Below are 24207 nucleotides of genomic sequence, written 5' to 3'. Positions count from 1 at the left end.
CCTAATCTAAATGAACAAGCAAATGTTTCCTGTCATTGCCCGCCATGAAGATCTAGTCAGAATGCTATTGACTTGAGTGATTTTGAGTAAATTCAGAATTTTCATTTAGATTAACTCAGATTTTAGAAGTTAACAACTAGAGTTTTATAAGAATTACAGACTATCATAAATCACCAATGAAGTTGAGAACACTAGGATGCAATTTGAAAGCATTTAAATAAATTTAATAATTTTCTTACTTATAGTATTAGTATAAACTATATATTTTAGGAGAGTTCCAACTCTATTTCATCATCAATGGCTTTTTACAGTACTTCTGCTTTGTTCAGCTAAAAGTAGAATATTTTATTGGTATTTCCAGTACTTTCCTGACAGCCATTCTCTACAGTATTGTAACATTATTCAAATTGCAAAATATTGTTTAAGTCGACCTTCCATGCTGCTGCTTATATGGCAACTTATTTAATACAAACATCATAAATGTGTAATACTTCAGCTTTTTTCATGTCAATTTCTTTGCATGGCACTTTTCCTAAACAGAAACTTCAGCTGAAATTAACTGGCATAGTTGCTTCCAAAAACTAAAGGCTGATGCAAAGTAAAATGTTGGGGTTTTTTAAATGACTGTCAGAATTTAAATTGTGGTAAAATCTGTTATGGCAGGATTTGCAGCCCATTTCCTCTGCAAAGACTGTTAGTGATACTGCACATTTGAGATGAAAAGATTGTTGAAATGTGTGTTATTTTATTTTTGGCCTATCTATTTCATCAAAAATCTTATTATTTGTACTAACACCAAATATCAAGCATGATTGACAAACATTTGACACGCACCTGAGCTTCAGACTGAAGGTCTTGAATACACAAAGCCTGTCTTTACTTGCATTTCTAAAGTAATCTTCCCCAAGGATCTAGCATCTATCTCTTTTCACCGTTTCTATTTACCTAGTTTTCATTCCTTCATAATTAAAAGCATAACAGATGGCTTCCAGAGGCTGCCTTCAATGCACTGATGTTAATTGAAGCTATATAAAATGGCTGATAAGCCCTATTTAAAAAAGGAGTGATAAGTTCTTTTAAAAAAGTAAAAACTTGTAATGGGAGAAATGCTGGACTAACCCACACAGCTGAACAGGAGTCAGCCAGCACACCTTGCTTTGTTTCTCAAAACCCTTAACATTTTATTTTTATGGAAGTCCAAAGCTGACCCATTATTTCTATCTTTGTGTGTGGAAATGTGTCTAAAAATGAGAAAGGCTGACTTGAGCTCTGCAGATTTTTGAGGTTCTGAGATTTTTGAGGGAGAGCAGAGGGCCGGGATGGCGAGTGGGCCAGGCACTGCTGACACGTACAAGAAAAGAGAGCCAAGCCCAAGCAAACCTGCAGGCCAGCCGGGCGCAGGGGGCAGGCCCGGGAGGCTTTCCCCAGGGCAGCCCCGGGGTGCGGGGGGCGGTGCGGGGCGGGCGGGGCCGGCCCGGGAGGGAGCCGGGTCTGGCGGCACGGCCGGGCCATGGGCGCTGAGGCGGGCGGGCCGCGGGACCCCGCGCCGGGACAGCAGCTCCGCGCCCTCTTCTACGCGCTGCCGCCCGCGGAGAGCTCCTTCCGCACCCTGGAGGAGGTGCCCGACTACGTAGAGAAGGTGAGAGTCCCCTCCTTCCCCACCCTGGCCGCATCCCTCCCCTTCGCCCACCTGCGCCTGTTTTCAAAAGCCACGGGCGCCTCGCACAACCCGTGTCTGCACCTAAATCAAGATAAAACCGTCTTTCTCTCATGGGCTTTCTGCCTGTAAGCTGCCAGTGTGTCTGTGCCCTCTATTTTCATGTATTTAAAATGATTTCTCCTGGTACCAAGAGCTGGGATGTTCAGAGAAGCGCCCCGGATGCCTGAGGGTTGGTGCCAGTGTTACATCCAGCAGCACGGGTAAGGTGAACAGGGACAGCAGACTGAACTGAGGAAACCAGAAAATACAAAACTGTGTTTGGCTGTTCTCAAAGCAAGCAAAAAGTCAGGTCTCTCTGTGCCCTTAAGTCAAGCTCAGTCAAAGACAGAAAAATAAAAGGTTTATAATTAAAATAAAAAATAAAGATTGTTTAAGAGAATTTAGAACAAATATTTGTGTTGGGACAGTGCTGTGTCCTAAGTATCCAAGGCAAGAGTACAGAGGTCAGGGGTGAGAACTCCCTTGTCAGCAGGCAGCAGCATATCCTTCCCTCCCCTCTCGCCCTGCCAGTTTATTCACTTCCAAGAAGATACCTTTGCTCCCTTCTGTCCTACAGATTACACGTACCTTGATTGTCAGCTCCTTCTGAGCCCAGGTCGGTGTCAGCTGTTCACAGAGATAGCACATAAACACTGGTTTGCCCTTGTCAAAGTAAATTCAGCCCAGCTTCAGTAAAGAGCTGCATTTTTACATGAGTCTTGATAGTTCTGACTGGCTCCTCTGCCAGGTATACCTGGGAGTGCTGTGCAGCAGCTGCTGGCAGACTGCAGTGGGGGTGTCACGGGCTGTGCAGAGCAGTGCAGCACTGTCAGCAGCTTTCTGGGAACTGTAGTATGCAGCAGTCCATCCTCACTGAGGGATGTTATCAGCAAAGGTTGCCCTTTTGCATAAGGTAAGCAGAAAGCTGCTGCAAGCCCAGCCTGTGTGTGCAGTGTCTGGTCAATGAACTGCTGTCCTCAGAGGTGTTTTGCAACTGATCTGTAGCGTCATGATCAAGGAAGATCCATGGTTTTGCCTAGTCAGCTGATCTCTCCCTCCAGCTCTCTATTGTCTCAGTTCCTTTTATTATTCTGACATATCCAATGGAATACCATTCACTTTCTTGTCTGCAGCATACCTTAACATCCTTGGGCTTTCTTCTCCCATGGGCAATATTCATGTCAGACACTAGCTAAACCTGAAATTTCTGTACTAGGCACACAATTGTAAGTCTGTGAAAGGATTCTTAATACTTTGAATTATAAAAGTGCCTGCAGGCTTCTGCTGTTGTAGAGCAGTGTCATGATAAGCTTGTAAAGGAATATTTATTCACAATAATTCACAAAGGAATTATTTATTCACAAAAAACCCGACACTAAACAAGGATTTCCCATTACAGTTATGATTTGCTTAAATTCCTATTTTAGGATAGCTGTGCTAGATTTCCCTCCTGGCAGTGCATTTGTTGCTGTCTGTAGAACAGATCTTTTGATGCTTGTCTAGATGGGCATGTAAAAGTATTTTCGTGGCATAACTGTTTTAACTCTTCAGCTTTGGTCTGAGCTTAGGCAGAGTTCATCCCTCCTCTTCTGGCCGTGTTTATGGGCAGATGGCAGCTATTTCCAGTCCCTCTCCAGCTGCTATTCTTGACTGTTTAGGGAACAATTACACAAGCAGTACATCCACTGGATTCATCAGCAGTAGATTTAATAGTGACTTGATGAGCCTTTCAAGAAGGTCTTGGAATGCTGACTCCTTTAGTTGGTACAGATACAGAAGTGGGTATCTGAGCTCAACACAGAACAAAAAGAATTTTAGTGTAGAGCCGGTATAAAATGAAGGCCTCAGCTCAAATAATTCACTCTAAAAGACAATAATGATGACGTGTGTGTGAAAATAACTACTGATTACATTAGCGTCTCCTAAATAGTGTGGGATTTATTTTTTTTTCCTGAGACACTGTACTGAAATTTGCATTTTGGATGTATGATCTCTTTGCTATTAGATGGATGAAAGTATTTCTAGAACATCAGATGACATGGCTACAAGCTGTGGGGATATGCACCTTCCAACATTAGACAGGTGGCAGAACTTCTGGATTCACACGAATATTCAAGGCTTAGAGATCTGCAAAATTGAGCTGGTTGGCTTGCAAAATACAGGCACTTTGCAGGAGTGGCACATTTGAGCTCGAGTCACCTGTGCTGTTACCTCTGGGTAGGAAATGACAGCAGTGGGTGGAGCAGCTCTGGTTCTGAGAGCAGAATAGTTAGCTTAGCTTGTGCAGTGTACTTTCTGTCTCTGGTTATATTGCTTCCATTTTCAGAAGCAATGGTCCCTGCACTGTTGCTCTGTATGTTGGCAGAGCTGTAGTAAAGGCCTCAAGTCCTGTTTAAAACATGAGCTCATCAGCTGCTACCAGTGACAAGTAGCAAAGCTCTGCAGCAGTGCCCAGGGAAAAGTCACCCTTTCAACAAATCTCCAAAATTCTGGGAAAAGGGGTGTGAATCTTGGATAATCATAATAGAATTTATTCTTATAAGACTTCTTGTCATGTAGAATTCAAATCCCTTGATTTTTTTTCGTTATTTCCAAGGGAAATATGTAAATTTTCTTTCTCTATCCTGATTTTTAAAATCTATACTGATGCTTACCCATTCCTTTTAAGAGCACTCTTTTTCCTGTGGGTGTAAGATTAGGCTCTGCGTGCTCTGTTGGTTGTTTTTTGGTTGTTTTTTTCTTTTTTTTTCTTTTTAAGTTCTCTCACAATCTACAGATGGGCAGGTAGAATGATTCTTTTTGTTTGCCAAAAACAATTTTCATGAACCATAAATTCACTTTGTACCTTGTCATGGTCTGAAGTTATCACTTTTGCTCAGTAAAGAGTTCCATGAGTCAGACTTCAGAAGAGAGAGTCCTTCTGCTGAGAACCCCAAATGAAAGCTTTAATAATCACTGTTTTCCTTTTCATTTTACTCTCTTGAGAGCCTAAAGAATAAGTTCACATTTAAACTCAATTCACATTTTAGGGTTTGCTTCTAAATAATGAGGCAAAGAACCTTCATATTTAGTTTTATTTGAAGGTTGGGATTCTTATGTTATAAAGATCTGAGATTTTAAGAAAACAAAAACTGTTTCAAGAATTGCAATAAAACTATGAATATATGCTGAATTTCAACTTCTAATATTATTTTTTGCAACAGTATAAAGTGGAAAGTGATTTTAAATGGTCCTTTGCATTCTGTAGAGTCGGTTACTTAAAATGTCTTACGCAGTATTCAGAGTAAGGCTTTCAAGTTATGGATCAGTTATTCAGGTAAACCACAAGCTAATGTAAGTCTCCATTGAGTATTTCTGCTGTTGGGTGAAGAGAAAAAAACTTGGAAACAAAGAGAGAGAGTAGAACATTTATGGACCAGTAGATACCAAAAGGATCTGTCTTATGTCTCTGACCTGTGATGCCAACAGTGGCTATTTCTTAACTTCATGCCATTTTGTTTATAGGGACAACCCTTGAAAACAGTTGTAGAGATGGCCATCCTCAATGGGTTCCTTAAATGTCTTCATTGTCCTTTTAATTTCAATTTAAAAAAGAAAACAAGGGGAAAATAAGTACTGGTTAGGCTAGTGAGACTATTTTCTCTCCTACTGTCTCCTTTTTTCCTGAATTATTGCACTTTTCTTCTATTGTATTACATCCCATCCTTAAAGTGTGGGCTGTTTGTGTCAGAGAATGCCTTTTCATTCTCCATGACAATAGCTGTCATAGTCACATAAATAATATATACTAGCCTTGATGTAGTTGATCTGCTTTGGACCAAGCTTAATGTAGGTGTGTGAGAGAGATGTGGTAATTTCTTAGATAGTAAGGGCTATGCCATAAATCTTTCCTTTTATAATCTCCTTGATGAGCAAGAGGTTAAGGATGTCTGAATGTTTCTTTATCCTCCTTGTTATGTATGACACTCCCCATTTGTGAGTCAAAAAGTGATGCCAAGTGCTTGGCTGTTTCACAGCTTCACAGTGGGAGGAAAATATTTAATGAAGTCAATAAGACAGAAGTTATGATAGTGTACATTAATATAAAGTCAAGTATTTCAACTGTTTCAGAGGTTGCTAGGTAAAATGAATCATCACATGGAATCCAGACATTGTATGTTTCCTAATAACAGTTTTTATTTCATGAATAAAGCCCTCACTTTCTCTATTCAGTTTGCCCATTCAGTTTGCTCTGCAGCTTCTGCTGTTCCATACCTTCAAACTGCTTGTCGTCTGTGCTAGCACTCTGCTTATTAATATTGTCATTAAGTGTTTTGTAGGTTTTCTTATTAAACCTCTCTGCTAGAGAGTACATGTGATCATCAACCCTTGTTTGCTAAGTTAGGAATCTGTTACTTGATTGTATCAGTTAGGACAAGTACATTAAAAGTCTTGTCTACTTAGAAATGAAGCAGCTATAGAGAGCAAAACAAAGAGTATTTATATTTTTCTAGAATGTTTAATTGATTTCAAACGGAAGGTTTTAGGGTTTCCTTATTCTTCTATTACTCTTTTATATTTTTTATTTTATTATTTCTTATTTAATCCAAATATTGAAAGATTTATCACACTGGTTTTCTTGGGTGCTGTTTAGGCTTTATGCAAAGGTCTTCCCTTGCTTTCTAGTGTTTTATATGATCAGTTGGTGTCTATCACAAACAGGCTTTTAGATGCCTAAAATCCTGTTACATAGTAAGCTAGGCACCTAAATTAAAGACTCATGTTGATATTAATCTCTGTTCATCTGTTATTGTAACCTAACCCTGTGCTGCTGAAGTTTATGAACTTTAACATTTTCTAGACGCTATAAATCTCTTGCTGTTTGCATGGTTTGAATCATCCAATTCTTCTTCGACTGAGCAATCTGGTCTATATCCATCTTAGTCTCTTTAGTGTCCCAGCCTAGTAGGAATTCCCAGATCGTATGTCACTTGGCAACAAAAATGAGCACCCTCCAAAGTGCAATGGCATTTGCAGAGACAACGTGCTTCTGTTAAAATGTTGTATGGGCAGGAGCAGCCTCTCTTCTGCAGCAGTGTGGTTTGGAGAGCTCCAGGCAGTGAAGCTGTTGGTGTTTGCAGGTCATTTGAAGGGAGCAGAAGCAGCAGAAAATTTACAGCTCAAGTATGGCAGTGTGGTGCTTCCCAGAGTGCTGCAGAACTGCTCCTGCCCTGCAAAACATTTTATGCCTTAATATAACCAAAAAGCAGTAGTCTAGATGTCTCAAAGGTCACCTAAAAGTTTTCCACAGAGCAAGGCAAGCTGTTGAAGGAACATTCGCATGCACAGAAATCTGATAACTCTTCCCATTTTCCTTGCCACAGGCCTTCTAGATTTTGGTGATGTTGACTAAAACACTGCCACTGCCTAACTCCTTCCATATATGAGGTACAAGGACTGTTAGAACTCCATTGTCAGTGAAAAAGAAAAAATGCTCTACCACTTACTGTTACTCAAGCCTTACAGCCACACCTTTCACTAATGGGTGCTGTGCTGTGCATTTTCAGCTTGTCAGTTGATCTGGGGTAGAAGATGGACAGTGAGAATTGAATCCTAGACTAAAGTAGTGTTGTGAATGAGAAATGCTTCAGTCTTGCTCATCATTATACTTTTCTGCAGAAAGGCAGAAAATTATTTTGCAGTCGGTACAATCCCGAAGAAAAAGGGGAACATTGTATCATTGTCACTTGGTTTGGGAAGAGATGCTGTAGGGCCCAAGCTGGAACGGGCTGCATAGTTACTGGGTTCACTGATGAATGCACATTAACAGAAGAGCTGCTGTTGTCTGCAGTGAAAAGCATGGCAATAGAAACGCCAAGTAGAAAGAAACTCACTTTACTATATCTTTCAGATAATATATGTTGGATGCCAAATTCAGTGGCTGAAAACACTCAAAAAACTTCATACAATATCAAATCCAAACCAGATTCTGTTCTACTTTGTGGTTGGAGGAGTCCACAAATATTGGTGCTCTCACTGGTTTACTTAAATATGAGAAATATAAGTTTGGAAAGACTTTTGCGTTTTGTTCTGATGATATTTTTGTGCAGAATATAAAGAAGAAAACATTGTGGGAGGACATTACTGCAATAGATTTATGCTGGTGTTGTGGAATAACTGGTAGCCTTGGTTGTTCTTATTTGTAAGGTCCATGTGGGGTTTTATTACAGAGGTAACTACTAAAGTGCCAGCCAATCTAAGAAATATCTCACTGCATAAAATGCTTTTAGGAAAAACGTATCTAATTTTATTTTGTTGTGACTTACCTTTTTTTTTTTTTTTTTTCCAACTATTTTTAGAGTATTCCATTTTTTATTACTTTCATTGGGCTGGAGTTTGCTGTCAGCTGGATTCGGAAGCGGAAGCTGCCAGGTCGGATCAATGATGGCATAAGTTCTCTTTCCTTAGGTATCCTGTCCCGACTACCAGAGTGAGTATTTGAATAAAATCTTCAGATTTTTTAGGTTTTAATCACTAAGAAGGAAGAAAATAGAATTATGTATTGAAGTTGTTGCTGCTAATCCAAAATGATTAAACAAGGTATCTGGACCTTTCTTTATGCAATTAAATTTTAGTGATGTGTATAAAATCTTTTTAATCTGTAAGGCTAAATATGATTCTTAAAATGTATTGTTCAGCTCCACATTACCAATTTATCATCAATTATATTAATCTGTATTGGACCTTGCTATTACCTTCTGCTGTTTCTGGGACTTCACCTGACTTTACTATATCTTATGTTGGACTAGATTTTAGAATCTAGGTTTTCTTTCATTAAAATACAGAAAGAAGATACTAAAATAAAACTAACAAACCAAGTTCATTATTTTTGTTAACCTTTTAAAAATAAAACTGTGTGCATATAACCAGTTCAATAGAATTGTGAATATGCAAGTGATCCAAAGTACTTTGAATGCAGTCATAATCTTATGTTTGACTTCAGTGAATTTTAATTCCTGAAAGAACTGTTGCAAACATGATCATCTAATTCACTCTCCAGTATAAAGGCCATAAGATTTACCTGAATTAGTTTGGTGAGCAGAGTTGTATTTTAAAGAAAAAGCCACTGTGGATTAACTGTGAATCTCAGTGAAAAAATCCAGCCAATTCTTTATATAAATTGCTCTAAGTGTTTTCCAGAAGCTTTAGTTACTTGCAAGTAATATGTTTTAGACATGCCTTTGCGTGATATGAGCTTCCAGATGATAGATTTTATTGCATCTTTTCTTGACAAGTGGGATTACATTTCTATTCCCCATATATGGATTTGCAGATGACCATCAAATTGTATATAATCTCTTCATTGTAAGAAGGAAAGTTTTTATTATATGAGTTTGACTATATGGTGTATTTGCAAGTCTTTCAATTATTCCCTCAGTTCTTTTTCAGAATCCTCTGCAGTTTTTCAGCCTTCTTAGTGTTGATGTCTCAAGTGCACTCCACATTGCAGAAATTACTACATCAGTGCCAAATAATGAAGTCATTTGTTCTCTATTTCTACTTGTTGTTCCTCGCTTTATATATCCCAGATCCTTTGAGCTGTCTTTCATCCCTGAATACTTTTTTGGATTCTGTGGCTTACATTCCTCATACATAGGCAATATGTTCTTATATTCGGCCACATAGAAATAAATGGATTGTACATTTGGTCCTCCTGAAGTAGCCTGAATCCATAAAAACTTGTCTTTGTTACCTAGAGATCCCTGGTTTATGTCACTGCAAATTTTACTAGAAATATTTTCTTTCAATCTAGATTCTTGATCAAATACATTAAACGAACATAGCAACAACAACAAAGAGTTATCCTTTCTGGCAAGTAGTACTCATTTTGTGAAATGTGTAAATCACCCTCTTTGTGATCTATTGATTATTTGCTATTTGGTTGATTTTTAAAGCTTTTAAAGCTTTCTAATCAATACAATCTTTCACAAGGTCCATTAGGTACGAAGACAATTTCTGATAGATTATGTTAATTATCAGTAGTAAATATTCCTGATGAAACTTGAAAACACGCTCCAAAACTCTTCAAATATCTGAAAATGAGAGGCATGAGCTTGTAATTTGAGAAATACTCAACCACAAAGTTATGTCTTCAAACAAAGTTATGTCTAAGTTATTTGAGAATTTTGCGAAGTTTTTTTTACAGCTAGTGTTCTACCTATATTCAAACCATTTTAAAGACTTGTGAGCATGATCTTGGAGGAGCAACATTCAACTTTTCAATATGTTTCATTAATTAATCAAATATTTATCAGCAGATGAGATTTGTGTGCAGCAACACACAACCTTGATAATGGGTTACTGTAGTCTGCACAAAGCTAATATTAAAATAGATCAAATGTCGCTTCTTCAAATTAACCCAATCTTTTAAATTTGGCAGGCTTACCATGCTGAATATTTACCTTCATTCATCTGAAATATTCAGAACTGATTAAGTTAAACAAAGGGCCTAAGATACATGTGAAATAAGTTTGAATGGTTTTTCAAGTCCTTTTGGCTTTATTTTAAGAATACTGAAACACTTAAGATACACTCATTCCTGGAAGAAATGCTTGCTAAGAAAACTAATGTTGTGTGTGTGGAATACAGTTTTGCAAGGTGCTGAGTACTTTTATTATTTTGGCCCTGAGTCCTTTGCTGCAGAATTTGGCTTGCAGGCTGTGCAGTTTTCTTTTGCAAGATTGTTTCAATTGAGTGAACCCAAAAATCCTTAAGGACTCAAAAGTTTGCAGAGTCAGGCAAATCTCCAAGATCAGTACACCTATTTATTGTTACCCCAGCACAAGAAGTCTCTTCCAGGTTGCTTGCACAGCTCTCATGACTGAAAATACCAGACCCTCCTCAGCAGTTCCAAAGAAGAGTCCTGTAACACTTTTAGCATTTTGGCTGAATGCGAAAAAAGCAGGCAAAATGTAGACTTCCTAAATTATTTAATCTCATGTTAATATTGCAATTCTAATGGTGACTGCTTAGTGTAAAACCTCTTTTATAAGTGAGAGGAGTTGTGAATAAAAGACTGACTAAAAAGGCTCTTACTGAAAAAACCAGAACACTTTACCCTTCTGCCTTGTGCTTCCATGGTGTGAAAGAACTGGGTCAGACAAAAAAAAAAAAAAAAAGGGGGAAAAATAGCACAGGCAAAAATCTGTTGCTAAGATTTTCACTTCAGTCTTTCCCTTTCAGGAAGAAAAAAGGTAGGGAAAGTTGACAGAAACTGCTAAAACAATATTTCAGCAGAACCCACAGCATCAGGGGAAATAGTAGTGCAAATCATTAACAGCTGAAGGTTAGATTAACACACCATTGATTGTATCCTCTCCCAGGGACTAATTTTCATTTTCTCAACTAGCAGCAATGGTTTGCCACTTCCTTAAAAAAATCTGTGGTTGGGTCTAAAATGGTGGCTTCAGTCTATTAGTCAGAATGAAGCTTCAAATGTGTCATTGCAAAGAGGTCTTTACATTTAATGAAAAAATTAGGAGTCACTAACCATATTCAGCCTCTAAGTATTTTTTCCATTTCACAGTCTGTATAACAGAATTATTGTGTGTCTTGAGGGCAAACAGTATTTATTTAGTGTTTCATACTTCAGCTTTCTGTTGAGAAAGTGCAAATCATAAATTGTTGATACTTGTATGCCAAATGTTAAAAATGTAAATGCAAGAGGAATTGTCTAATCACACATGGCAATGTTTTTGTTTTCAGGCTTATTAGACTCAACAGCATGCAATAAGTTGAATGGTTTGTGCATACATATTATCTCTTGTAAAGCAGCCCATACATTTCTTAAATATAATTTTCTCTGCATTAATGCATAGTATGCATTTCTATGCATGTGTAAATACTAAATGTTGTATGGAATGAAAATTAATTTGGGAGAAAGGGAGAAACTTCTATTACTAAGTTTACTCCCAGCATCTTAAATATTGGTTAAAAAATTCTGAGAACTTTTATTCTAAATAAATAAATAAATAACTTTTTTAGCTAATCACTGCCAAGAGACTTTAAATGCTGCTTTAAAAATATTCTCCCAAGAGAAAGTTTATTTTGGGTATGAATATCCATTTTACAAGTATGTGCATTATTTCATATTGACCCATTTCTTATTTTAAAACAGCAGAACATAAATCAAATCAAAAAGTGTTTGGGGGATAACTGAGGTAGGTATGTTTTCAAACTACTTGGGAAAGTATTTGTTCTTTATGGCCATGCTCAATTGCCAATTTTTAGTATTCTGCTCCGCAACACAGTCATACAGTGTATGAGTGTATATGTATAGTGTCTGACACAGTTTGGTCAGTCAAGTCTGCAATGAACTTCTCCATTTTTAAAGAGAATATTACAGTCTGTATACATTATTTACCTTGATTTTTTGAATCAGAGGAAGTTGGAGTTCTCTGAATTGTTGAACATGAGAATGGAATGAGTAAATGCTTTTTGTTTAGTTTGTGCTATTAAGTATCTTAAGATACCTACACATCAGCAATAAAGGAGTACAAATCCTGTTTCTGCTGTAGACCAGTGTATTCAGTTTTGTACATCATCTGGATTTTAAATACTCTTTTTCAGAAGCTGGATTGAGGAGGTAGTTTCATGTACATTTTAGACCAGCAATGCTCCCAAATGAAGCACCTTTGATTGACTGATACTTCTGTTTGCTTGTTCCTCCCTTTGTATCTTCACCCCTCTTTGGCCAGCATCAGTGTTTGCGTTACCCTATGGTGAACAGGCTTGGGAAGCAGATCCACACCTCCCCATTACATTAATCTGCACCAATTCTTACTATGTCTGTGTACAGTCTTGTGCTAGAACAAGAAATGGGTTTAGAAAGGAGCAGGCAGGGTTACAGGACAAGAACACTTAATGCTTTTGTAGCATTACTGAGTTATCTGCTCTATAACACATAAAATTGCATTCTGAAACCAAAGGTTTTCATTTTTTAAGAGTAACAAAATGCAGAGCTGATTAGAGTACACTCGCTTCAAGTTGGTGCAAGTTACTCACAACCTTGTAGAGCTAGGAGTGTCTTGACAGAATAGAAAAAAATTGCCTGTATGGATTTAACCATGCTGTATGTGCTGGTTTCCTGAAGTATCAGGTACATCATATGTACTATAGAAAATTATAATCTCTAAATTACTGATTGCATTTCTTAGAAGAAAATCTGATACATGATACATACAGTTTCTCGTAAAATATATTTTCACTTCAAGACTTATTAGGTACATTTTTTCTCCACATCTGTTTGACTAAGACTTTGGACAGATGTTTGTTTAGAGCATGGTCAGATGTGTTGCTTCTGGTCCAGCTGCCCCCTTAGATCTGCCAACATAACTGCACATTTAATTGCTCCCTAACCTGGTCCTGACAAAGTGATCTTGCTAAAAGCAGAAACAAAAGCCCCCCAAGAACTATAAAAGAGGTGTTTAAGCTCAGCTGCATTCATTTTGACAGAGCCAGGTCAGGGAGCAGCTATGCATGCAATTATGGTGGCAGGTCTGAGGGCTGGTAACCACCACACTTAGGGCAGTGATGAGCAGATGGGGCCAAACTGGAAAGGTAATCACTTAACCTGGTTAAATGGGAAGTGGAGCTGCTGTGTCATGCCATGCCCTTAAACCACCTGAGCTTCTGGCTACTGCACTTGTGTCTTTCTGGTACTCACTTACGTAGCCCTCTCTTATGTTGGTTCAGGTGCTCATCTGATCCCAAGTGGAGTTATTTTAGTTCACTCTGTGAGCAAAAAAGTATTTGCTTTAGGCAGAGAGACAAGCAAATTGTCTGGGAGTGGAAAAGGCACAGCCAAGAGCTGTCAGGCTTTAAGTTCAGTCTCTACAGAACCTGCAGTCATGATCATACCTGCAGCAGCTAGTTTTGGCAGTTTAAGACATTGTCAATAGATGTGTCCAAAAAATAGAATTTTTAATAAGCAACAGGCCTGAAGAGACAGAATCTACTCACCTAACTATTCCTCCCACTCTTCAAGTAGCACTAGGTAGTAAACATATTTCACAAGAGCACCCTCCTGGCTTCACTCTCCAATCTTCACACTGTTGATTGTTCCCACATTTTGCCAAAGGTCACAGCCCTCACAGCTCTGTCAAAGAAACGGGCTTTGAATTAATTCACTAATCTTCTGTAGGTAAAGCAGGCAGAGTAAGTAAGTAATTGTAAATAAACAATTTCAGTAAGGGAGTAGTGCAGTGCAGCAAGATTTGATAGGATTTTCAGCAGGCAAGCCTGACTCTGGAAGGGGAATTTTCAAAATAAATTCAATTAAACTCATGACAGTAACTGTCTTAACTGAGTGGTTTGTGTTTAATGTAATTAATTTTTTTTTTTTGTTGTTGTTGTTGTTGTTGTTGTTTTTTGGTTTGTGTGTGGGGTTTTTTTTGTTGGGTTTTTTTTTTTGTTTTTGTTTTGTTTTTTTGTTGTTTTGTTTTGTTTTTTGTTTGGTTTGGTTTTCTTTTTTTTGGGTGGGAGGGGATTTTTTTGTTTTGTTTTGGGTTTGGTTGGTTTTTTTTGGTCTGATTTGCATTGATGAACCAATTGGGACTAAGTTAGTAAATTAGTTACTCCTGTTTGGATTATGTTCTTACTGTATCACTTGAACAAAATTTTGTAATTTTGGTGTTAATCTTGCCATGTCCTCCAGTAAGTCCAAATCCAGCTGTGCCCAGTAAGAATGCTAGTGCTTCCTGCTTGCTCTCTCATGCTCATCACTACCTCCCTAATCTCCTTTTACCATCTGAACCCTTCCCAGGCATATCAGCAGCCTTATCTTCAGAGGTTTCAACTGTAGAATTTTGGTACTCTGGTTCCATTAGTTTGAAGCAGGCTGGAGAGCACATGTGGGCATAGCTGCTGGCAGAACACAGGAATAACATTGAGACAGTGCTGCTTATTAATGATGACTAAGGAAAGATCTGAGCTAGAATTTGAATCTCTGGAGTTTCTTATGAAATGACATACAGGCTACCTTGCATTACAAGGAAGGATTTGGGAGAGCTTGGATATTCTCAAACTAATTGACTGAAACAACTGGTAGTCCCTGTCTACCATAATGTTCTGCAGATTGCTGTATTTCACACAAACCTGTTAGGGATCTAATTACTCTTTCAGGTTGTAACATCTTACAGAGAATGCATATTTTTCTACATCCTTAGTATTGTATCATGGTCTTTTTCTGTACAGTGGCACCAGTAAGTGGCTTGGTGATTGCCCATTCTAATGTCAGAGCCCAGCTTTACACCTGCCTTATTTTTAGAAGCAAAGAGAAACTCTCAGGGTACATTTTCAAATATACTTGTGCTCTTCTGTGAAAGTACATACTGTAAACTGAATATACCCTTATTTTAAGTTCAGTCTCTGTAGCTCACAAAATATACTGATTTCTCAAATCCATTAAATGCTGTGCAGATTTTTATTCCATGTTTTTGTATTTTCTTTAAGCTATATTGTGTAATTTTTCATACATTTTGGAAAAAACTCTTAAGAAATACCTTCTGTATAGAGTACCCTTCTGACTGAAGGACATCTCTGCTAAACAATGAATTAATCTTAAATCAGAACTCCACTAGATGGAGCACAGGGGTAGCATTTTTAGAGCTGCCAATCTAGTTTCTCGGGTCAACACTTAAGAAACTAGGAAAACTGGGAAAAATGTTTCTTAATGATTCTGTAAACCAGTGTTACAGATCTGAAAAGAATAGACTTTCACCACTGTATATCATGGACAAAAACAAACTATCTTTTAAAACATTCAGAAGTGTGACCAAAGGAGTTCAACATAAATTCTCGTAAATATTTTTCCTTATTTCATCGTTTGAGGTACTATGATGTTTCACTGAAGCTGTTTCACTGTATTTTTATAGACCATAGGAACTCTTGCTAGTTCCTTTGGTTTTTTCTAATCTGTCTAGAACAATCTGAGTTGAATAGAATACCCTTTTCTCATTACTTGTTTATATGTGACCTTTGAAAATATTATAGGCTTGTTCCCAACCTAACTTAAACTATAATGCAAATTCGCTCTTATCAGTGGAACAACCAAGTAGGACAGATCAAAATCAGATCCTCCATTGGTAAAAGGTCCTAGTCAAGCATTTGTGTTAAACTCATGTTGTGATATTTGTACAAATATTGAAAAATCAGGAGCATTGCAGGAGATGACACCGTAGAATATTCTAGTCTGGTGTATCTGGAAGATACTGGAATAGAATTTACTGTCCCCAGTTCTGGGCAGGTATAAATAGGTAAAAAAAATTACAAGTTCCATTCTTATAAAAGAAGAGGAAAAAGCTACCATTCCAGAAGCTCAGTAGTGCTGAAGGTTTTAAACTAGGCTTTTCAGTCTTTTAAAGATACCATATAATTAAAAGTATCTGAAGACCTTGCATAAACTTAGGGCACTATGAGTTACTTCTGTGGATCACTGAAGGCAGTGGATCATCTCATGAAAATATCTCTGCTGTATTTTTAACTGATACAGTTAAATTTTACTTATTTATGAGCAAAGATCTACAAGTGAGTAGAATTATGTAGCAAGACTAGAACTAAATAATAAAGTATAACACTGTTGCTATTTTTCTTCCAACACCTGTTGTTTCACATTTTATTCCACCCACTACTGTAAATTAATATTAGTGTCATAAATTAGAGGATAACAAGTGAAGTGCAACAGCCGTAGGTTTGGTAAATAAAAGGGCAGCTCTGTCAGGCAAAATATTGTGCAATACTGTGTACAATACAGTTAGTAGGAATACCTGAATCACCTCCCTTTTACTTCATTTTGAATTTGATATTTTCTTTTGTCCTTGAGGAAAACTGGAGGTTTGTATTGTTTAGGCTAAAATACTGGAGAAGAAAACCATACTGAAGAAGAGGAGAGGCTTTGATTCAGCTTTTGTGTCTGGTGGGAACATTTTCTCAAAATGTAGGTGCTATTTCCTGTAATCAAGGGTTTTCCAGAGCCTGATAATAATTTCCCAGCTGTATCATTTTGGTGAATTATTTTTTAGCCTTGGGTTATTTCATGACTAGTTTTGCATATTAAGAATTGGAGAGGAGATTGTATTCATCTTGATGATAGAAAACAGGGAATAGAACTCCCACAGCTCCCTCTCCCTTTCCCTCCACCTTGTGGAAAGTTTGGCTTTGTGCTAAAGCGTGAAAAAAGCCTTGACTGCAGTGTGTCAGGCATATTTCAGCTCGATTTGTGTCAACCCTAATAAGTCAGCTGACAAGGTAATAAATTGGGTGTCTGCTCAAGACCTGGCACCTGTACAGGAAATAAAAGGGGATTTCAGTTGCAGCAGATTTGCTTTGTTTTACAAATGGATCTTTTCTCAAGGCTCCTCTACCTCCTTCCCCCTTTTTCTTTTGACTGAAATCATGTTATCAAAATGTTTATTTCAATTGTGGCTGGAGCCAGTTTTTCCTCTGGAAAAGAAAGCTCTATGTAGCCTTGGAAATGGAAATCCTTATGAATTCCATTCTAAAATAAAACCTTATAGAGCATTTAATTATTCATGTATCCTGCTGTTACATAGATGGTCTGAATAATTTCAAATTATTGAGAAACCACCTTTGTTCAGCATTTTGAAACTTTACATTTATATAGTTTCAGTCACGCTAGGAAAACAGAATTTATTTAACCCAGGGAAACTGTATCAGTAATATCTCGCTATTTTTAATGATAATATAACCTTGTGACCAGGGTGTCTTAACATGCTTCCCTCTGTGCCTGACCTCCAAGGATGCAAGTCTGTTACAGCCCTTGAGAGCAGAGCTTTTGTAGGTCCAGCTGTAGGGTTGTGTTTTTAGCTCAGGGGCACCAGGTCAGTTCCCAGTGTGATGTGAGGTGGTGACTGCAATAGTGGTGAGAGCTGAGGCAGTTTCCTTGGACTATTCACTTTTGGTACACAGATCTTCCTTCATGCTTGAAAAAGAGACAACAGCTCCTGTCTCTGACCCTTTTCATTTTTGGTGACTGTCCTGGGCACCATGGAAGAAGTTTCCTAAAGATATGATTTTGGACTCTATGGCTGGAGGAAGCAAAACAAGACATTGTATTCTTTGAAATGGGCAGCTGCCTTTTCTTCCAATTGAATTTCTTCCACCTTTTCTCTCCTTCATTATCCCATAGGGGTCTACAATAAGTAGATCTTCATTTCCACATGGAGAGTCCCAGAATTTCCTTCTTGGACTTTTTTAATTAGAGGAAGTGATAATCTGACCCAGTGGAAGGTGAAGGGGGAAATGGTTTATTAAAAACAAATATTACTGTCATTAATTAAAGTATGCACGATCTTTAGAAACAAGGAGACAAGAACTCTTAAGGTCATAACAGTTGCTTAAGTGCACTTTGCACATAATAAGAAAATTTTCTGCAGCAATGTTCAAAATCCAAGAAGATAAACCTATGTGATGCATATAATAAAGTTTACTATACAGTCTGTCTCTTTTAGGATTTATTACTCTTAATGCAGAGGATTGGACTAGATGACCTATCCATTTCTGTCACATTTATGGTTACAACATTTAAACGAGGAGAAAGTTTTCTTAAGTTCTCTTTGTATTTTCAAGAAGTGAAAAAGGAACTTGAGGGAAAAAGAAAGGGGGAATACAAACCTTTAAAATTCCAAGTGAACTTCAGGAATTGTACTTGAATGCAAGCTCTGGTCTTTCCTATCACACTGTAAATTTTAAAAAAATACTTAGTTAAGCAACTCTTCTTTCTCCGGCACTGCATAGTAACATGATGGATTACTCTAAATTAATTACAGTAATCAGCTAATGTTATGTGCTGTAGAGGTTTGATTCAAGCATGAAGGAAAGAATGTACAGCAAATTGCATATATAAAAAATGTGTGGCAGGGTTAGCTCAAGGTTTACACCTTGGCCTCAGCCTGTGGAAAAAAAAAAAAAGGACTCGAGGGTGAAATACTGAAAGCTGATCAAAAATGGAGGAAATGTTCCAGGTCACATATCTTTGGATGTAGGCAAAGGCATTATATGTTAATAAAAGCAGAAGAATAAAGTAAGAAAACAGTACCTAATAATAACTGATACTCTGTGTTGCAAGAGGTGTTTTAAATTTCCTGGTCATTGAAAAGATGTTAAGAAATGCCCATTTCTTTGTGTTTGAATAATATCAGCTCCCTTCTGACCTGTTGTGAAATGAATTGAGAATTTATACTGAACTCTACAGATTCCTCATGAGGTGAATTGCAAAAATCTGCTTGGATACATATAATCTTCTTTAAAAATATTTATAGAACACAGCTCTTATGAAAATTAAACATGTTCCAGGTGTGTATGGTCCACCTTCTGGCATAGCCAAGTTGATTTTGAAGTGGTAGATACACCTGTCCTTGCTAGTCAAGAGAAATTCTTCATGGTCAAGCTGCTAAAATGAAATGAAATTTCATGGGGTTTGTTGTGTCTTTTATTTGAGAGAAAAACTTGTGTGATTATAGGAAAGCTGGGAATGAGTAGTAGGTAAGATGTGCACCTGGCTGTGGAAAAAATATTAGTTCTTTTCTTCCTAAGCAATTGCTACTTGTACTGCTTCAGCTCTCAGGATAAAATGGTGGATGTGATACTATTATACTTGCAGGCTCTTACTGGGAGGTTGGGATTTTCAGATTAGTTTTTTTTTTCTTCATTAATAGTGGAACTACCACCACAGAAACTCAAAGTGTTTTCTTCTAGCTTTATTCAAAACACTTACGGGAAGAGGTGCTAATTCCAGGAGTATAAAAGCTCTGAATAGATGTTTTTGCAAAAAGATGGAATTCAGCTATAGCACGGGAGATGGCTTGCAAGCTGAAACAACTATGTCTGCTGAGCTTCCCTTCTGTTTCAGTGCAGCTGCCCAAAAGGACAGGGCATGGCCAGACTGTTTTTAGGGATGTTTTCCAGATGTGTGAAAAAAAGTCTTTAAAGGGGAAGGCGTCTTTTTTAGTTTTGCAAATTCTAGTATTTTTCTGGCCATGCTGTCAACTATATCAAAAATAATATACCTGAAAAAAAAATAGGTTAAAAAGAGAGGGTATTGAAAGAAATACCCCTGAGAAGTGGTACTGAGGCAAGAATGAGCAGATGTGGACTGAGATGCACAGAGAACCTTTCAGCTGATTTCAGTGTAAGGTGAAGGTCTAGATAAGACTAAAGTGAAAGAGAGATGTTGGTCTGTCCTTTGGCTGAGGTTTTGCGTGACTGTAACTTGTATGTGCAGTTTGTTACCACTTCTATTTAAGTAGTGTCTACAGGTGTGCTAGCTACAGTGTTATTTGGAAGCTTCCCTGAATTTTTATCCCTGAAGAGTCTTTCTTCAACTATGAATATGTTTTATAGGTTTTTAAAGTCTTGCAGGACGTTGTACCATGGTGTTGCTGATAATTCTTTGACCTCCCCCCAAGAAAATAGCTGCAGTATAACATCTGAGAACTACATTTTCATGTGTGTGTGATTATCTTATTTCTTATTTTAGGTCCTAAATGGAGGTGAATTTCACCCACTGATACATAAAAAAGAACATTTGTGACTTTTCTACAATTAGTATCTTTCCCCTACTTCTCTTTTTTTCTGTTTGCTGCTTTTCAGAGGCTGAGGAAATGTTTCACTACATTTTCAGCAACACAGCGAAGGAGAGTAGCAGGAGAGGGTGTGAATAATCTGCTACAAATCCTGATGTGGACTAGTTCCTTCTACAAAATTGCCAGTTGAGATATACATCCATCTGCACCTGTGGCACCATTTCGCAGCTAGTTAAGCCAATTGTCACCTGGGCCATCACGGTGCCTTCAGCCTCTCACCATTTGTACCTGGTTTTAATGCTTCCTTATTTGTACAAAAACTCACCCAGCAAAATCAAAGTAGTTTGTTTGGAGGTAGCTCAGGGCCCTAATTGGTGAAATGAGGTGGTTGGGTGTTGAGAGAAGGATGTGGTCATGGCAACCCAAATTTGTATTAATCTGAGCAGCTGTGGAGAGTCACTACTAGGTTTGGCCTGCCTGTTCCCGGGCTGTTTTCTTTCTCCTTCTCCTGGTCTCAGTACTGAGCCTGTATTAGGCCAGGAATAGCTACTCTGTCCCCGTAGTCCAGGAGCTCTCAGCAGCAGTAAGAGCTGCTGTGTGGTGGCTTTCCTTGCCTTTGCAAATTCATGATTTTTTTCTTTCCCTTTCTTGGAATCCTGCCATTTCTCCCTACCAATTGCCCTTCCCTTCTTTTCAAAGGCACTGATCTTCGTCTCCTGCTGCATTTATCTCCTTTTAAAGTGAAGTGATATGCTGAGCAGATCAAACATTTCACTGCTCCCAGAAGTCCTGTTCCCTTCCATGTTCTTTCTTGTAACGGAAGCAGTCAGGGTATTTTAATGTAATATATTAGTGTTTCAGTATAATTGCTGCTACACTTCAATCACTTCTGACTTAGTAGTTAGCAAGTATGGGTTTCTTCCAGTTTTGGGAAAATGGGAACACCATAATGCCTGCAGAGCACTGGAGTGCTTCAGCCTTTGAGCGTACCTAATGCCACAACATGGGTGGTGAGTGGATGGGAGTTAGTTTTAGAAAACTTGTAGACACTAGGCAAAAGTTCCACTGAAGTTAATAGTAGTATTACTTGACAGAGGTTGAAGAACTTGGAGACTGGTTTTATATGTTGTATAAAGACTTCCAGCTGGTAAACTGTAAATATATGAAAGGTTCTGAAATTAAAACTGACAGAATAACTGATAAAAAATTTCTGGATCTCTATTTCAGCGTTTTATTCAGAAGTATTGAGTTAATTAGTTACATATACGTATGGAATAACTGCAGACTCTTTGAACTGCCCTGGGACTCTCCATGGACGTGGTATTTGACACTTCTGGGAGTGGACTTTGCATACTACTGCTTTCATCGCATGAGCCATGGTAAGACTTAACAAGTTTTCATGTTTGAACATACAAAATACATTAGTTATCTATTAATACAGTGAGGTATTTGTTTTTGTTTTTATACTTAATCTACTCTAAGCATATATAGCTGCTCTTCTTCCCAAGGGTTAACAAAGACAAACTTTAAGCATGGAAAACTGTAAATACATTATACTCTATATAGTAAAAACATGATTTTGTGAAAGGAGGGAGTATCGTTTTGAGAGCAGTTCAACAGAGAAAGTGAATTATCCTGAGAAAAAGTAAGGGAATAAATACTAAGTACATAAAATTTTGAGTTCAATATCCCTATATACCTGTATAAAAATACAGCAAAATACAGATAATTATTTCAAAGGAATCTAGTGGATATACAAACTAGAGAGCAGTAAAAAGCAAGGTGGCCAAAATAATAGAGCCTGTGTAAATCATGTCAGCCATTTCTGTACATATATTTCTGTCTCATTACATATTTCAGTTCTCTAGTGAAAACAAATACCAGCTTTAACCTTTTATACTCTATCAGAAAATGCAGTAACACTTTCTATTAATCCTAGTTCTGGGTCTGTAGTGGTGAAATAAAAATCTTCTTGTTCCTTAAGAGGTTTTGGACTGGGCTTCTCAAAGCCGAGTGCCCACAGCTGGCAGAAGCTGTGGGATGTAGTAATGATGCTTTATGTAATGTGCTTTCAGACAGGGAAAATGCTCTGCTGCCAGTAGATCAGTGGAATATATGGAAGTAGGTAAGAAAGGAGCCTGAGCTGCTACGAGGAGTGGGAGAAAGGAAGGGTCCCTCCCAGGTGGGGATGGCAGGCGGGTGTGAGAACAATGCAGGGTGGGTGTCAAGGGATAACAATGGGGGGGGACGGGGCGGGAGGCGAGGAAGCAGGGGGAGCTGGAACAATGTGTCGAGGGGGACATCACGGCCGGGAGCTGGGAGCCCTGCGTGGGTGTACGGAGACTGGGAATACGCTTCACAAACAATGACATTAACAGTGCTGGCAGGGATACAGCCTCAGGCTGAGAACTGCACCAGAGCAAGAGGCTATTCCTGTGTTTTAAAGTAAAAATAATTGCCTTCAAGCGTTAGAAAATCACTAGCTTGGCTATGCTTTCGCTGGAGTCAGTGGTAAAATTCCCACTGGCAGAGAAGGGAACAGGGCCGTCTCTGCACTCTAAAGCAATGGATATATTTCTGTTCCTGCAGCAGTTTGCATTTACTCTTCTCTGGTTTTGGAATACTTTGGAATTAACCTCAATATGTGTTTTAGAACTAAAATACAAACCAATTCTATATGTAATGGAGTTGAAGAAACTGTAAGAAAATGCTGCTCTTCTCTTAAGAAGGTCAGTGCTGAGCTATTCAATAAATGTTAATCTACTCTTCTTCAGGTTACAGAAATATTGTTTGTTGTTAGATCTGTGCTACTTAGCAGGGAACTGATGAAACATTGTAGAAAATCACTCTAATTGGAGATTTTAGTTTAGCCGACTCACTTCTCTGGTCAAACAATGATGAAATCTGTAGCACTGTAACACAGCTGTGGAAGTCAGCTGGATTGGAAGTTGCTGAGGAAATTCAAGGAGATGGTTTTAAAAAGTCATGAAAAATATCTTTGCAAATAGAGAAGAAAGGGCACTGGAAATGTTGCTGGTACAAGCAGAGAAAACGCACCTTTGCACTAGAAGGTAACAGGGCCTGGTGATTCAGGCTTGGATCCTGCAGCAAAGTTAAAAATTAAGAGCACATGTATATCCCAGGAAGTTCAAGCTGTGCGGGCTAGCCCTAATTGTTTCAAACTGAAAAACTGAAATTCAGATACACTTTTCAGTTGTTTCTTAGAACTTGATGTAATTTTGATACTAAGAATTATCATCATCATCATGTAGCTTTTCCCGGCTGCAAGCAATAATTTGGTAACTCAATCCCCCTGGCATTTTACTACCTTATTTTATGTCATTCATGAATAACTAGATTTTTTCATTCTCATATTTTATAAATTTTCTTGAATCACTACAGATTTTAAAGTTCCTTCCATAGGAGAAACCCTACTTTGCAATATAAAATTTTTGCCCAGCACTTGAGTAGATTTTTTTCCTCCTCACTATATGCATGTAATAGCTATTATCCTAAACTGAAGTTATACAGCAACAAAAGGAAGTATTTTTAGGTGTGATCTCATTTTGCAAAGGAGAGAGTTATTCTAAGTATGTACTTGTATTTTCCATTGTTTGCAGTAGCCACTGAAAGGTTAGAAAATAAAATGCTTCACCACTTATTCCAGCATTCTTCTGGGTCTGATCCAAAAGCCATGGCAGTCAAAGGATCTACTTAGACATTGCTCTTCCTTGTAGCATTTTAATGAATTTATAAGTCAATGTAACTTTTCTGTTTGTTTCAGTAAAAAACCCCGCTATGGCTGTATTATTAAAGTATGCTGTAAAATCACAGGTTTTATTTTGGATTTTTTTTTTTTTAGGGAAAGATATGTGTGGGTTTGAAGGATTTTTACCAGGTATTTTAATCTAGCGTGTATGGATTACT

General features: G+C 37.9%; 1 protein-coding gene across 1 annotated transcript in view; it reads left to right on the top strand.

Moving 5' to 3' along the window:
* Nucleotides 1-1510: 1510 nt before the first annotated feature.
* The window catches only part of AGMO (alkylglycerol monooxygenase), a gene marked incomplete at its 5' end in the record, with an annotated part of 191022 nt that continues 168325 nt past the window's right edge, over nt 1511-24207 (top strand). Inside the window, 3 exons of the mRNA XM_083855917.1 lie at nt 1511-1639; nt 8038-8168; nt 21508-21659. Coding sequence (XP_083712043.1) covers nt 1511-1639; nt 8038-8168; nt 21508-21659 — 412 coding nt within the window. The remainder of the gene's footprint in view (nt 1640-8037; nt 8169-21507; nt 21660-24207) is intronic.

The sequence above is a fragment of the Zosterops lateralis genome (genome assembly GCF_965231275.1).
Source record: "Zosterops lateralis genome assembly, chromosome: 1".
In the NCBI taxonomy this organism is placed as follows: domain Eukaryota; kingdom Metazoa; phylum Chordata; class Aves; order Passeriformes; family Zosteropidae; genus Zosterops; species Zosterops lateralis.
The sequence above is the reverse complement of the archived record's forward strand: the minus strand, read 5'-3'. Positions and strand labels throughout refer to the sequence as shown.